Source organism: Dendrobates tinctorius, unplaced genomic scaffold (assembly GCF_039654945.1).
Source record: "Dendrobates tinctorius isolate UK_male_01 unplaced genomic scaffold, ASM3965494v1 ptg000083l, whole genome shotgun sequence".
Classification (NCBI taxonomy): Eukaryota; Metazoa; Chordata; class Amphibia; order Anura; family Dendrobatidae; genus Dendrobates; species Dendrobates tinctorius.
The window spans coordinates 38,180,171-38,196,464 of record NW_027361751.1 but is presented as its reverse complement, the minus strand read 5'-3'; the positions used below and the strand labels follow the sequence as shown (position 1 = coordinate 38,196,464).

The following is a 16,294-nucleotide window of genomic DNA, read 5'->3' as shown; positions in this document are numbered from 1 at the left end:
GTGGCTCAGTGGTTAGCACGCTTGCTTTGCCGTGCTGGGGTCCTGGGTTCAAATACTAAGAAGAATAACAAGGAGTTTGCATGTTCTCCTTGAGTTTGTGTAGTGTTCCTCCAAACACTCAGTATGATAGGGAATATAGATTGTAAATACTGATGATGATGTCTGTAAAGTGACGGTAAAATAAATAAAAATTCATATGCAAGTGAGTCATTAAGAGCTTAGGGTGTGATACAACATTAATGAGCCTCTGCCTCCAGAGGTTGTTTCCTTGCTCAACTCCAGCCTTTTTAGCTTGATCCACTGTCTATGTGACATCAGGCGCCAGGCAAGGAAATCAGTGAGCTGTCTATTTGGGATGAGCTGACCCCTGGATGGTCAGGTTAGGTCAAACTTTAAAAAAAAGTTTGTTTCGGGTATCATAACAGTACTCGAACGTGATCCTGAACTCCGTTCAAGTCAATGAAGATGGAGAAAAAGTAGATGGACGTGAATTATTTTTTGGGATCATTTTATTAATAAATATGAGGGAGTATTTAATCAAAAAAAGTTGTTTTTTCTGTGTGTTTATTTTTACTACTGGGTTAGTAATTGGGATGTCTGACTGACACCTCTCTATTACTTACCTCAAAAACAATTACCCCGATTGCCACCGCATCAGGGCAATCAGGAAAAGCTGAGGGTAAGTGTCAGAATATGATGTGCCACTTCTGAGGCGGCTGCAGGCCGATATTTTCAGGTTAAGAATAGCCCAATAACCATGGGCATTTCCAGCCTATATCAGTCTGCAGCTGTCTGCATTTCCTTAGCTGGTTATTAAATATAGGGGGACTCCACTCCATTTTATTCATTTACATAAATAATAAATCACTGAAAAAATGATGTGTGGTCCTCTCTATTTTTAATACTCAGCCAAGGGAAAGCAGACAGCTGTGAGCTGGTCTTATTATTCTGGGAAGGGACAAATATCCATGGACCTTCCTAACCTATTAATATCATCGACCAGCTGTCTGCTTTGCCTTTGCTGGTTATTAAAAATAGGGGGACCCTAAAAAAAGATGTGGGGTCTCCCCTATTTTCAATAACCAGCTATTGGCCCCTTCCCAGCCTAATAAGACCAGCCCTCAGCTGCCCTAGAAATGGTGCACCCATTAGATGCACCAATTCTGACGTTTCGCCTCGGCTCTTCCCGATTACTCCTGGTGCAGTGGCAATCAGGGTGATTGGATTGTGGGGTTGATGTCAGCTGTGTAATGTCCACTAACATCCAGCCTACGGGTTAGTAATGGAGAGGTGTCTAACAGATAATAAAAAGCAAAAATTGTCCGATCACCTTTCAGGATGTGGAACATGGAGTTCCTCACGCAAAGTAAGCCAGAGCATATGCAGCATGAGCATCAAACATTAGGAGAAATTCAGCGAAGATGCTTGTGAATAATTGTTAAAACGTAGCTTTTAACTTAGCCATATAAAAATGCTCCATAACGAACTTGATGTCAATGTAACGGTGCAATAAGGAGGTCGTATACCTAGGTGTTTCGACAAAGAGTCTTAATTATGGTCTACTTGCTGTCTGAACAATCTGGCATTCAAATAGCTGAAGGTCAGATGATGGGTGTTGCCATACTATGATGCAATATCCAATGAAGGAACATCAAATGCCACACAAATAAAATATAAAAACAAGTGTGTATGCAGAGCAGAAATACAAAACAAATATTAAAATCAGTTATCAACTATAACAAATAATAACAAACTCATTTACATGTAAAAATATCATTAATATTGGAAAATGAGGTCCTGTCTTAAATTCAACCCACCGGGAGATCTGATTTCTAACATAAATATCCAAAAGGATTCTCTATTAAGCAGTTTCCGTTTATGATCTCCCCCCGTAAGGGTTTATATATTTTTTCTATTCCTGAAAATCTTAAACTGGAGACATCTCCACCATAGATACAAGAGAAATGTTTTGAAACCACAGAGCAATTAACGGCTTGGGGATTGACGGCATCAAACAAATGTCTTGATGTCCTGCTGAATCATAGACAAGACGGCGTCCACAGTGCCTCCATCTGCCTCATTGTAGGGAATCTTCTGTCGGGTGCTCTGTCTGAATCCCATATTTTAGAAATTTACGGGAAGATAAATAGAAATAGACACCGGTGTAAGTGCTCAGCGCAGAGCGCAGGATAAATGTGAGCTGAGTCTTACTGTGCTCTTTGGGAGGCAGAATGAACAAATCAACAGCAGCTCAATAAATTAATTTTTTATGCTATTGTGCAGTGTAAGTGATAAGATGACTTTATTCTTCGGGTCGTTGCGATTACAGCGATACCAGATTTATATGTTTGGCTGCTGTCACACACTAAAAGATGCTTTATTTTGCAAAAGCTAATTTTTGCATCACCACATTTTGAGAGCTATAATTTTTCCATATTTCTGCCGACAGTCATGTGATGTTTTTATTGGTAACATTTTCATAGACATCACATTTTTGGATCTCTTTCCATGTGTCATGAAATTGATAAGCTTAAAGATTAATCTATAGTAATCGATTGTAATGGATTTTTGGCTGCAAATTGATATGTAAAGGCTGGTTAACAATATATTCATGTATAATGTATTCATACTAGCTATGCTTTTCCTACAGTCCAGCTGCTGATTGACCGCGTTTTTCCAATTCAAAGTAATAACAAGAAAACTCAGGACTGTAGGGTGACAGGAACATGTACACTATGATGAATACATGAGGCCTTTCTGAAATCACGGGCCACACTCTGCAGATTATAATGTAAGTTCTCGAAAAGTGCGTAAATCTTTGTACAAACTTACTTTTTCATTGTTCATTTAGCAAATTTCTCCTTTCATTAAAAATTTCCTGCTGATGTTTCCTATTTCTAGCTAAGTGACCTGCAAAAATGCTACAAATCCGTCATATAACAGACTCAGTTTGGACAGATCTTTTTCTCTCTGTTAGGCTGGGATCACACTTGTGAGAAACTCGGACAAGTCTCGCATCTTAATACCCGGCACTGCCGCCGGCACTCGGGAGCGGAGCGTGCAGCTGCATAGAAATACATGCTCCCGAGTGCTGGCGGCAGTACTGAGTATTAAGATGCGAGACTCGTCCGAGTTTCTCGCAAGTAGGATCCCGGCCTTAGAGATAGCCACTTAAGATAGTGGGAGTGGTTATTGGCTGATCTCCATTGTGGACAGGGGAGATCAGAATAGGAGGTAAGCATCTGAAGTGGAAATAGGTGCAGGATAGAAGCTGTGCTGACATATGAGCAAATGAAGACAGCAGCACCCTGGATAAACACACAGACCTCACATCCAGCTTATAAAACTGGGAAAGACACTCAAACAAGAAAAAAATCTGAATTTTGAATCAGGTTACTACCTGCATATCATGGGGTCTGAAAATGAATGAAGACTGCAGACTTAAACGTTAAAAACTCCTTTATTAACTATAGATGACCACATAAATATAAAAAGTCAGTCCCTTTATAAAGTGTCCTAAGCTGTTAAAGGTTTATTCTCATTCTTGGAGGTTATCCCCTATCCATGGATTGCTAGGACCCCTGCTGATCCTGAGAACTGGGGCTTTGTAGAGCCCTATGTGAATGGAGCAGTGGTTGATCATACGCACTGCCTCTCCATTCATTTTCATGAGAGTGTCGAAGACCAGCTGAGAACAGCGCGTGGTGATCTCTGGCGGTCCCATTCAGGATGAATGCACATATCAAGACTAGGGGTGAGAATGGGGTGTGATGATACTGATGTATTCAGCAAAACGCTTCTGGGCCCAATGATTAGCTGCAGTAGTTACGGGTGCTGCAACAGCTTTGCAAAAAGGACTGACAGCTGTGGTGGAAAGGCATTGAGGGGGCAGCAAACGTTGGACAGGGCTGATTTAATTATTTTTACCAAGTGCAAGAAGTTAGGAAAAAAAATCATTAATTAAAAATTCTTTTAATCTCTATATTTTCTTTAAGGAACCAAAGATGTTGTAAGGCTTGGAAAGAATGGTCTAATGTGGAGATGACCAATAACATTTTAGGAAACTTGTTTTTAAATCCTGTGTTTGGCCCTTTTATTATTATTATTATTATTATACAATTAATCTTGGGAAATTGTCCAACTAATAGGAGACACTATTTGCGATACTTGGCCGTGACATTTTTGTTTTGTCTTTTATTTAGGATTGCCTCAGTAATGTGCAAAATGGAAGGTCCAGTCTTGGACCACAGTGCACAAACTGACATGGCACTCCAGACCTACAGGTCACAGCCTCATAGACGATGTGTTGGGAGACCCACTCCGTGCATTGTGGTCCATGATCCAACCGATTTGCATGGCTGTCTGCTAGGGAAGCTGGTGGTGGGACAGAGGAAGCCCTCAGAAGAACCACTTACTGCACCACATAAGTGGTTTGACAGAGGGCTCTCTCTGTTATTCCACTGCCGTCCCACTGAGCAGTAAATAAATTACCAGCATCAGAATTATGTCCCCCATACACATTAGACGAATGTTGGCCACACTCGATAATATCGACGGGTTCGGCCGAAACTCTAAAGTGTATGGGGGAGCTGGCCAACTGATTGTCAGGAAAGATGTCCATCAGGCATGTCTGATTTCGCACTGCAGATCACTTTTTTCTCTCGGAGATGAGCAAGTGGCAGAGATGTCTGTCGGCAGCTTTCTTATAGAGATCACAGGAGCGCTTGGTTGAACGAGCGCTCCTGTGTATGTGAGAAAGGGCCGAGATAGCTGTCGACTGAACAATCGGCTGAAACATCCTTCGGCCAACAGCCATCGAAGTGTATGAGGGACTTTACTTCCATTCCAGTTCTATGACAATTGTTGCAAGAGAAGGGCAATGTGTCAGAGTCGTGCTCCTGCTGTGATTTTGTGGGTACACAAGGCAGTACTCAAAAGATCACAGTGACAGGTATTGTACATCAGTAGATGTGGGGGGGTCATGTACCTATCCATTGTTGGTCATTATTTGGAAACTCTGGGCAAATTTTTATAAGTAGTAAAACCGATAAATTGAATGCAAATTCCTATGGACTTTTTGTACTGTATAGGTCCTAAATAAAACTGTAAGGTTATAAGTTAGACGGCTTCACATATCCAACATTCATGATCCAAGAGCGGATTGGCCTTGGGTTTCTTGACCCTAACTCTACAGCTTCAATGAGACTTTTGAATTCTAGTTAAGAGACCTGCTGTGATCAATCAGTACTTAAACTGTGACAGTCTGATGTGTGAAGTTGGCCTTAGAAAGTGTCCCCTAAAATGTGGCCTTGGGTCTTGTAGTACCATACTCTGGATGAATAGATTGAAATAATTATATATAACAAACATCTAGGTGAAATCGAAAATCCGCATGTAACATTACATAAGGAAATAGGAAATTCATTACTTAAGACCAGAGTCTTTAAGATCCATTATTTTATTAGAAACAACACTTGAGATAATAAACCTCCAAGAAAATAAATTTAAGTCCAAAGGAAAAAAAAAAGAAAACACAGAAATAGTAATGAGAAACATCAAATATAAATTGAAATACACATTGTAATGGCTTGTGTAACCAGAGAAGTACCAAACTGACATTCGGAAATTGATTGAGGTATTTAACTAGTTTTTGGCTAAAAAACCTTACATAGCATTATAGACTTTGTCATAATAAAAATATATACTTTCTATCAGGATCTGTTCAATGGAAATATTACGGGGGTTGATTTTTGCTCTTTAATTTACTAATGTTGACAACTTTCGTAGGAAATTTCCTGTGACGATCTGATATGTGTTTTTAATGGCTAAGCTGGGGAGAATTATGAATGTTCTAGCCTGCAATTATATTTTATAAAAAATGTGCGGGGTTCTACACTAATGATGGCCTCCCCTTAAGTATACCCTCCAGGACCACTAAATGAAGGGCCATTTATACGGGCCTAAACAATGGGGGAGTCAACAATCAAGAAGAAATAATGTGATGAACATAAAAAGTGATGTCAGGATCAATCCAGTTTTCAATTGCTTAAAGTACAAGTGCACCAATAGAAAACTTTGGATACAACACAAAGACATATCAGAAATTTTGATAAGGTGCTAAGATCCTGCTGATTTATAAAATGAAGGAACAGAAGAGCTCATCTGCTTTTTGCTCTACTCCAAGACTGAAAATGAGCGTAATAGAAAGTGTATGAGCCCATCTTCATTATCTTCGAAAAGAAGCTAATAGCCGTTCTGAGCGAGGACCATGCTTCCTCTGAGGCTGAGAGGAAGCGTGATTCTTGAGCGAAACGACTGTTTCTGGAACTGCAATAAAGTGATATCATAACGCAAAGCGGTGAGTGCCCCATTCTTCTTGCATCATTATTACCATTGAACTCTTTAATGGCGAGAACCACAGAGGCTTTTTTTAGGCTGCTAATTCTTAATACCGTAAATCACTACCGCTGGAGTGCGCAGGATGTGAATGGGAGCCAGATCCCAGTTTTACTGTACGTAGAGAAGCGCTTGATTGTACACGTCTCCCCTTCTTTTTTAGCAAGGTATTAGCACCTGGAAGTTCACTAACCAAAATGTCTGACATGTAGTTATGGCATGTAAAATGTTTTATCCTCATGAACGAGTGTTTCATGGAACAATAATCGTGGTGTAAATAAATGATCATCGTCCTAGACAGCACATCATCTACCGGTAAAAAAGTGCTTCCAAGGACGATGATCTTTTATTTACAGGGCTGCCAAGAACAATGACAGCCTATGTGAAATGAATGATCTACTACTGATTGTTTAGTGTGCATGAGAATCGGAGTCCACTTGCGCAAACAGACTAATAAAATGACCGCCATCTGGCAAACATGTGCAAATCAGTGATCGTTTAACGCTGTGCACTGCCCAGTGTAAATGGACCTTAAAAATACAGTTACACTTTAAGCAGTCCTTTACTGCTCTCAGGACTGATTCGGCACATTATCAGCTTTTATGTTTTATCACACCACATATTCATTATTATCTTTGCTGTTTAATTAAAAATTTTAATGATAATTTATAAAAGAAAAGTTGCAAATTAGCAAAGGCAAAGAGACTGCCACCCACACATTTCTATTAAACAGGTCCATTAAAGTCCAGCATGAATAGTATTCACCATTAACACTAAATAGAATTTTAAGACGAATTTAGCAGCAAGTTAGTAGCTATTTACCATTACTACCTTTAAAGACAAAAAAAAAAAATTATCATACATAGGGTTTTTTTTTTTTTAAAGAATTAATTTGTATTGCTGGCTGAATTATCAGTCCTCCTGAATTACAGATATAGGTTACGATAATAACGCTAGTCTATCCGGTACGATTGAATCATCAGTCTCATGATCTGAATTTTTTTTTTTCTATCTGACATTCTTTATGAAATACAATTCCCATCTTGTTCCAGTGTCAGAGCATCTGCTGACATTTTATGGGGTATCTCTCATTAGGTTCTGGATACACCTAATTTGCATGATGTCCCATGTAAAAAGAACATTGAGGCCCCATGTACCCCAATTACCTTGTGAAGAGAAGTTTCTCTTGAGTATATTGCTCACTCTTATAAAGGCAAGGCGTGAGTGCCCAGCCATGGTCCAAGACTGGAGGCCTGACCCTGTCTGAAGAAAGGCAAGGAGTGAGTGCCCAGCCATGGTCCAAGACTGAAAGCCTGACCCTGTCAGAAGAAAGGCAAGGCGTGAGTGCCCAGCCATGGTCCAACACTGAAGGCCTGACCCTGTCTGAAGAAAGGCAAGGCGTGAGTGCCCAGCCATGGTCCAAGACTGAAGGCCTGACCCTGTCTGAAGAGAGGCAAGGAGTGCCCAGCAATGGTCCAAGATGAAGGCCTGACCGTGTCTGAAGACTATATACTTGATCCTGGCTCTAGGGGACATGGGATAAGTCCCTCAAAGTTCTTTTGACACTGGCTCTTAGTGAGAGTCTCAAGTGAGGGGACTCTATGGCATAAAATGGTTAATGGAAAGGAGTTGTGTTTCTCAGACAACCCATGTAATGAGGATCTGTCACCAGGTAAAAAGTGGACAGTTTTTCATCTGCTCTCCTAAGAACTCCATTTATTTTCCATATCTACCATACGGTTGGAGGGATGTGGGCTTTTTTATTTAGCTTGTGCGAATCGCTCATTTTTATTATCTTTACTATTGCTCACAGAGTGATTATGCAGAATAGTCTAACTGCATGACAACAGATAATATGTAAGCCACACCCTCTCGGTAAAGACAAAACCAGCAGGAACAGAACAAGATAAAAAATTAGCCAGTTCTGATCTAGTGACAGGTTCTCTTTAAAGGGTTAATCAATCAATGGATCCCATCATATCGCAAAGGTCCTTCATAGTGAAGACCTTAGGATGTCTAATTTTTCTGAAGCACTAGCAAATTCATATATGGTTTCCAGTGTACAAAACAGCCGAAACGAAAGGTGCACTTAAAATCATGGCAGACTTTAAAAAAGCCCTCCCATTAACCTTTGTTTCCCCTAAATCTGTGTATGTATATGTATTTTAGTTTGTGTGTAATATACTCACCTACTGCTCTGGGATCCAGCAACGTTCTGCTCCTCTTCTGTGTGATGTCACCACTCTTCAGACTCTCCGGGTCAAACTGCGCTCTGTGTGACCCCGAAGAGGCTTTTACAATGAAGTCTAAGGAGCTTCAGAACGAGGCCCCATAGGCTTACATTGTAAAAGAGACTTCCAGCTAATGCATAGTGTGATTCGGAGAGACGTCACTGAGAAGAGGAGCAGATGGCAGTAGGTCAGTTTATCAAGACCCTGATACTACATACACATATACTCAGATTTAGTTAAAAAAAGTTCATGGGAGCACGTCCTTAAAGAAGCACTCACATCAACATTTTTATCCTCGTAGTATAATGTAATCATCAGTTTATACAGCACTGTGTACTTACAATTGCTCATTTTACCTTTCTACTCAGTAAATTCTTCTCTTTTTTATGCTTTATGTAGAAACAGTATGTTTCTTGTTGCAGCATTTATCATTCCCCTCTTCAATTCCTGACCCAGTTTCTCCCTCCTCCTCCTGCCAGGGACTTTTGCAGTGACTAACGAGTCATACAGGGAAAATCGACCTCCTTTTTCTAGATAGAGCTTACTGAAATTAAGGAAAGAGAGCGCACATAGGGCTATAGAAGTGATTTTTTTGGGTGACAATACACGGTTAGTGCACTCACCTTTGCAGGTTGTGAACAGTCACAACCCCTTGCAGAATGTGAAAGGAACCAGTGGTCGCTGCAGACTCCCGTAGATACCAATGTCACAAAGGAGGAAGAAAAAGACCGGGTTTTTCAATGTATCCGCGCTGACCACACAAGGACTTTGGCCCTGAGGAAGTGGCAGATCTGCCACGAAGCGCATCGGCACAATAAAGCTATGAAGAATATTTCTGTCCTTGTGTGGTCAGCGCGGATACATTGAAAAACCCTGTCTTTTTCTTCCTCCTTTATGACATAGATAGAGCTTAGAAACATTAAGCTAGTCAGTTTTTAATCACATAGACCTAATGGAAAGGAGACAAATTTTCTGGGTAGAAAGGTAAAATGAGCAATTGTAAGTGCACAGTGCTATATAATATGGTGATTGCAACATATTAAAATTCTCCCTGTATGAGATGTTTGACACTGTGAAAGGTCCTAGCGGGGGAGAAGGGAGCAGCTGGATCAGGAATGGAGATGAAGAGGTGAATGATAAATGCTGCAACAAGGAACTTCCTGTTTCTACATAGAGCAGAGAAAAGAGAAGAATTATCTGGGTAGAAAGGCAAAATGAGCAATTCTAAGTACACAGTGCTGTATAATATGATAATTGCAGTGCATTAAGAGGATAACAATTTTGATGGGAGAAGGAGGAGTGCTATTTTAATGACACAGCAACTAAAATATTCTATAGATATTTAGCTCCTGGTTGCAGGATTGTCCAATCATCAATATGGAGCTTCAATGCTATGTACCTAGCCCTCCACGTAACCTAATGAATGACTCTAGAGATGAGCAGCTATCTGCCCCCCTATCACAACTCCTCTCCAAAGACAATTGAAAGAAATTAACAAAAATCTAATGTTTCACAATATTTTGCTCCAGGCGATCACTGAGGCAGCCATGCTTCAAATCCGAACAGCTGAATACTGATGGGAATTGTAGAAGAACCATATCATTATATATTACTTATATATTACTTATCCACAACATAATATACGCCGTCTTTTCATTGCATTGCCGTTCACATTAACCACTACAACACACTTTAATTAACACTTGTTTGTGCTGTCTAGTAACCTAAATTAGGATCATACATGTACAAAACCATCCTATTGCTACTCATGTCACATTTTTAAAACCTTTCCCCTATGTGAAAGGAAAAAGTAACACATTCATACATTGTGTTTTCCATGAAATTATATCACTTAACAACATTAAACATGTAACCGAATTCCCTGTGCATCTGTGCCATAAAGTACACACAGCCTGCACATATCCACTGTAGTGTCAGATACTGCAAACATATTTGGCCCAGGAGATAAAAAAAATAACAGAAAAAAAAAAAAGAAATTACAAACCTATTATGTAGTGAAAACGTTCACCCTACTTGTCTTCTTTCCCCTGTTCACTAACTGTCATGGTTTTTTTTTTTAATATTGTATAATATCTATTATGACTAATAGAAACTTACACTTAAATGATCACGGTACTTTCAAATAACTTGATTTGATTGCTAATTTGATGATAACTAGATAATCTGGGAATCACTTTAATAATTATTTAGTCTTACCCGAAATAATCACTCCAAAGTGTGACAACTAGATATCTCCCTTATGGCTAACTTGCTGTCCACTGCCTGTTGTCAAGTGTGATCCATCTATCAGCAGAGACATAAAAAGGGTTATTGGAAATGGGGGTAAATCTTTGTATCACTAAAGGAAGTGAGGGCAGAACTTTGTCTCTCTACAGGAAGTAGAGGCATAACATTTTCTTCAGAAAGTGGAGCAAGGTCTCTATCTCTCTACAGGAAGTGGAACAAGGTCTCTATCTCTCTACAGGAAGTAGAGCAAGGTCTTTATCTCTCTACAGGAAGTGGAGCAAGGTTTTTCTCTCTCTACAGGAAGTAGAGCAAGGTCTCTCTCTACAGGAAGTGGAGCAAGGTCTTTATTTCTCTACAGGTAGTGGAGGCAGGTATTTTAGCTCTCTACAGGAAGTGGAGACAGGACTTTGTCTTTCTACAGGAAGTGGAGGCAGGATTATATCTAGAAAAAGTGGAGCAATGACTTTAACTATGTACAGGAAGTAGAGGCAGGACTTTGCCTCTCTACATTAAGTGGGGTAGGTCTTTGTCTCTCTGCTTCTGATCTCCTGTCTGTCACACTACATACAGGCATAACAGAGAATGGCCTACAGTTCAAAGCAGAGAAGCCATTGGACAATTTCAGGAATAATTAGTACAGGGAAGTGATTAAAAGGAAGCTCCTGCACCTATTGTACTGACAGAATGCTTATAAAGAGGAATTGTTCACTTAAAAAAAAAACACTTTCTGGACATATTAGACTGGTATGTACACTAAAACGGATTTAGCTGGTTGTGAGCCATGCTTTTCTACAAGTTTTCTATTAAAGGACAAGAATATTTTAAGGTTAAAACATACATTATAATCCCATGTAAGTAAGAGTCCTAGGGCCATGTAAAAAAACCTTAAATTTGAGATAAAAAGTGAGAGATCGAAGCCAACGCAGAATTCTGAGGTAAATGTCAGCATTTCAGTTTTTTTTTATCACAGAAGTGTACTTTTTTTAGTTGTGTGTAACCCCGCAACTCATTCTTTTCTGCTTAAAAATCTTACTAGCCATTTTTATCTGCAAGAGAGTCATACACTCATACACTACATTATGAAGAGCTGTAAAAATAAAGGAACTAATTTTTCCAGTTTAATATAGTAAATGGAACCTGTCATGAGAAAAGTACATATTGAAATAAAGCCATGGTGCTAAAGTACTAGTATATACCCTTGTAAACATATGCTGGTGCGAAACGGAAGGTTTAGGAGCAGGGAGAAAATGAAGTCTAATCTCTGCTGTCTGAGGCCATAGCACTGAACAGTCATGGCATTAACTATCCTATATGAAAGATACATATAAAGGTTGGGTCGGGATTTTATAGAGTGGCCACGGCTCAGCTGTTTAATTTTCATGAGGTTCAAGGCTTTGTGCACACAGAATTTATTGGAGCGAACCCTTTCCAAAATTCTCCTCAACATCCGCTTCAAAAAAGCTTGGGGAAAAAAAACTCTTCCTATTCATGTCTGTAGGAAATTCACTTTGCTATTCACATAAAAAGTTTTGTCCTTGAAAAAGTTTTGAAAAACGCCAGGTTGAAAGAGGAAAGTAAATGTCACTTCTTTGTAGTGGAAGCCTCTCCAAACTATGGACTGTCACATCAAAAGACTGCAAACAACATTACAGGAAAAAACTTTCAAAACCCTTTCAGCAAAAGAATGATTCTTGAAAAAACTCCCAAAGAAGAAGTGTCTCTTGAAGCGGTTTCTGAATGAAAACCTTAAAGTATTGGAGAGCCTTAAAAATTTTTGTCTGCGCATAGCCTAAGGGTATGTTTCCACAACATCTTTAAAGGGAATCTGTCACCCCAATTTTCGAGTATCAGCTGCCCGCACCGCCATCAGGGGCTTATCTACAGCATTCTGTAATGCTGTAGATAAGCCCCCGATGTAACCTGGAAGAGAAGAAAAACGAGTTATATTATATTCCCGGCCTACTGCAGTGCGCAGGCGCCGGGAAAGGTCAGAGAGGTCTGGCGCCTGTGCACTGCAGGACTCTGCTCTGCCCTCAACAGGACAGAGCAGTGCGCCTGCGCAGGAGTCGCGACGGGAAGCAAAGAAGAGGACGTCACCGCTAGAAGATGGGAGGCGCTGGACCGCGACACCCATCGGACCAAAACCGGACCCGAACCACCCCTGGGTGAGTATAATATAACTCATTTTTCTTCTCTTTCAGGTTACACCGGGGGCTTATCTACATCATTACAGAATGCTGTAGATAAGCCCCTAATGGTGGTGCCGGCAGCTGATAATCGAAAAAAATAGGTGACAGATTCCCTTTAAGACACCAGCACTCGTTTTCCTGAAGCGTCTTTGAAGGCGTCTTCTCAGATGTTTTCCCAGTGGTAGAGTCTATGGAATCTGTGCTCTACACTTTCGAGAGCTGGCAGCTTCCAAGCTAAACCACCCGAAAAATGAACATGATTTGGCGACGTTATCAATGTTAGCATTCGTATAACTGACGTCTATGTAGTAACTGGAAGGGGATGAAATCAGAACCAAACCCTGTGTGTAGTCTCATCCTGCAGTCATAATCCTGTTTACATTCAGCTAGAAAAAAAAGAGGCAACACGTGGAAGGGAGAATTGTCTGCAGGATCACTCAGCGTAGAGTTTATAATTAGTCTGTAACTCTGCAGACACATAGGTTTGCAGTGGAGCTGTATACCTAAAATGGTAAGAGATTTTTAATCAATGATAATTGAAAATCGGCATCAGTTTTTATTTTGGATGAATCGGAGCGATAATAAAATGGTTGCAGAGGCGGACCTGCCCCTTTTCTTGTATAACAATACATTTCTAGATACATTTTCTGCATGGTTGGCATCATGACAAGAGTTAATCAATATCTGGCAGGTCAAAGAAAGCCGCCCAGAGAGAAATAAAATGGGCCACGAAATTGCTACATGCTAGATTAGAGGCATATCGAGGGTCTGCTTCACATATTAAATCTTTCTATACTGTAGGAAAATATTGTATACAATGAATTTCTATATAATCCTTTGATTCTGTATATATACACCACACAGTGATTTCATGTTTTAGGATCTGGATGTAAAAATATACTCTGTAAAAAAACATTTGGGATTTGCATTCACTGAGTCACATTGTCTAAACAGCAATGCTGGCAGAATGTTAGAATACAGCATGCGTTATATGCGGTAATTCATGCTTACGATTACAATTTATCAACTCAAACATCATTTTCTAACCAGGTCTACCACCATGTAGTTTAATTAATAACCCATTCGCATGCTATGGGATATTTACTTGTCAACAATTAAGGGTTGCTTGTTGGGTCTGTATTGCATAGGGCCGTCAACTGGACTGGCTGCTTAATAAGAGCCAAGTCCAAAAAAGCCCAGGAGCTTGCATTGGCAAACCATCTAAATTACAATATGATAGTGGAGTAGGACCAAAGATGAAGAAATTCTGGCACCCCTTATGCTCTAAAAAACAATTCACTTAGTTATTTTCAACTTCCATAGCATCTACAACCAACATTACAGCTTCACTACTAAGGAAAGTTCCTCAGGGGCGGAACTGAAGAAGCATTGGCTGCCAACAAACCACTTTGCCTTGACCTGGTTAATTAATTACAGGGCTAGGACTAAAGAGCGGGTGAAAGAGAACTTGAATGAGTTTTTAATAAAACTCTCACCTACTTCATACATCTTTGACAAACCCTAAAGGTGATAATTTTTGGCCTTTTTTCATTATTTTCACCTATACTGACAATCTGCATGTCTACATCGGGTCCTAACAGATTACAATCCACCAAAGACCCTTTGAAAAACTAGATCTGATCTCAAGTTTACTCTCTCCTTCAATGTAAAAAGTAACATCCGACATAATGACTCGAACCAGGCGGACCTACACCACTAAATAATGATGGCGCGTAAAGGTTGGATCGATGGATGCAATGTGGATAGTGTCCCAAGGTGACGGTTGAGAAGTAGCTATGAACAAACTACCCTATGCTACAATTCATTACATAAATGAAATAATTTGATAAACATTTTGGCATTTTTTTTTTACACTGAATATATTAGCTTAAGCTTTACAAGATAAACACAATTAAAAAGCTTGTAGGCAATGTTTTTTTTTTACTTTTTGGTTGAACCTTACAAGCCCATGCTCTGCAACTCCAAAATAAAAATGTATTATGGCATCACTTTGTTCACTTGATCTGTGGACATGTAGCCACATGGTTGTAGAAATTCCTTGCCTGGCGGAGCAGTAGTGTTAAGCACAAGGTTTTGCGGTGAGTTTACAATGTGGACAGAGGTATAGTCAGCCACCGGTGTCTCATAACTCTGAGCTTTTTCTATGGCGCGAGAGATCATGGTGGCAGCTGTAAGGCTTTCTGGGCTGAAGTAGCTATCCATGGTTGGACTCGGCTGAACACTTTGTGAGGCCTCTACTGGGAAATTCACAGGACAGAACGCCATCACTGCTGTATCACATACATAAGAATTGTCCACGTTGAGGTTTCTTGGCTGTTGGATGGCTGGTTCACTGCAGTCTTCGTTCTCCATCTTCATTCTCTGCCCTGGTGAAAGGAGAAGTCTTCCAGCTGGTGTAATATCACTTACAAGAGCATAAAAATCCATGCTTGGCTTCAAACTGATGCTGCTTAATTGAGTTGTAGCTGCGGCATTCATCTCGTTAGCAAGTAATGGGCAAATTTTATTTTCTTCTGGTCTTGTGCTCATGTTTCCTGTATTTGGCATTTGGGAACTTGTAGGCACATCTCTTTTATTTGATTTCTCACTAAGGCACAGGAGATCTGCTTGGTTATCTTTTGAATTCTGACACTGTCCAGTATCTGAGGTTTCATCGCTTATATCACTGTTTCCAAAATCTGTTTCAGGAATATCTGGTTCACAACAGCTGGCACGGCCAGAGTCATCATCCTTAGCACCCAGACAACTATGGGCCTTAGGGTATTCTTCTGCTAACAGCCGGTCAGTATCAGTGCCTTCGTTCTTCTCTTCTTGGTCATCAAGGTCAAGCTCAATAAACTCAACCCAAGGATCATCCATGCACAGCTGTTGCTTGTAGCTGTCATGACTGGCAAGTATTGAGCTGACTTCATCCAATTTTCCTTTCTGTTTAAAACGCAGAAACACACTATGAATACTCAAGTGATGAGACAAAAGACGAGTACGACATTTACAATTTCCAACATTACGACTAATACTTTTACTGCTAATGAAACAATACTGGTTCAATTGGTGCCATTTCCAGAAAAAGCACTTTCACAAGTCAAGAAATCCTGATCCTTTGGCTCACAAGTGATCATCTAACAAGGTCATAACAGTGGTATAAGTCATCACTTTCTGATCCCTGGAAATCTAGCTGCCTGGGTCTTCACCAATTTAGAGCTTGGAGGG

At 40.1% G+C, this 16,294-nt stretch overlaps 1 protein-coding gene across 4 annotated transcripts in view; it reads right to left on the bottom strand.

Annotated features, from left to right (window-relative positions):
- Window positions 1–13,596: 13,596 nt before the first annotated feature.
- The window catches only part of GHR (growth hormone receptor), a 489,978-nt gene continuing 487,280 nt past the window's right edge, over window positions 13,597–16,294 (bottom strand). For all 4 annotated transcript variants that reach the window (XM_073584315.1, XM_073584318.1, XM_073584314.1 and 1 more), the window contains one exon: window positions 13,597–16,009. In XM_073584315.1, coding sequence (XP_073440416.1) covers window positions 15,062–16,009 — 948 coding nt within the window. In that variant the 3' untranslated portion in view covers window positions 13,597–15,061. The remainder of the gene's footprint in view (window positions 16,010–16,294) is intronic.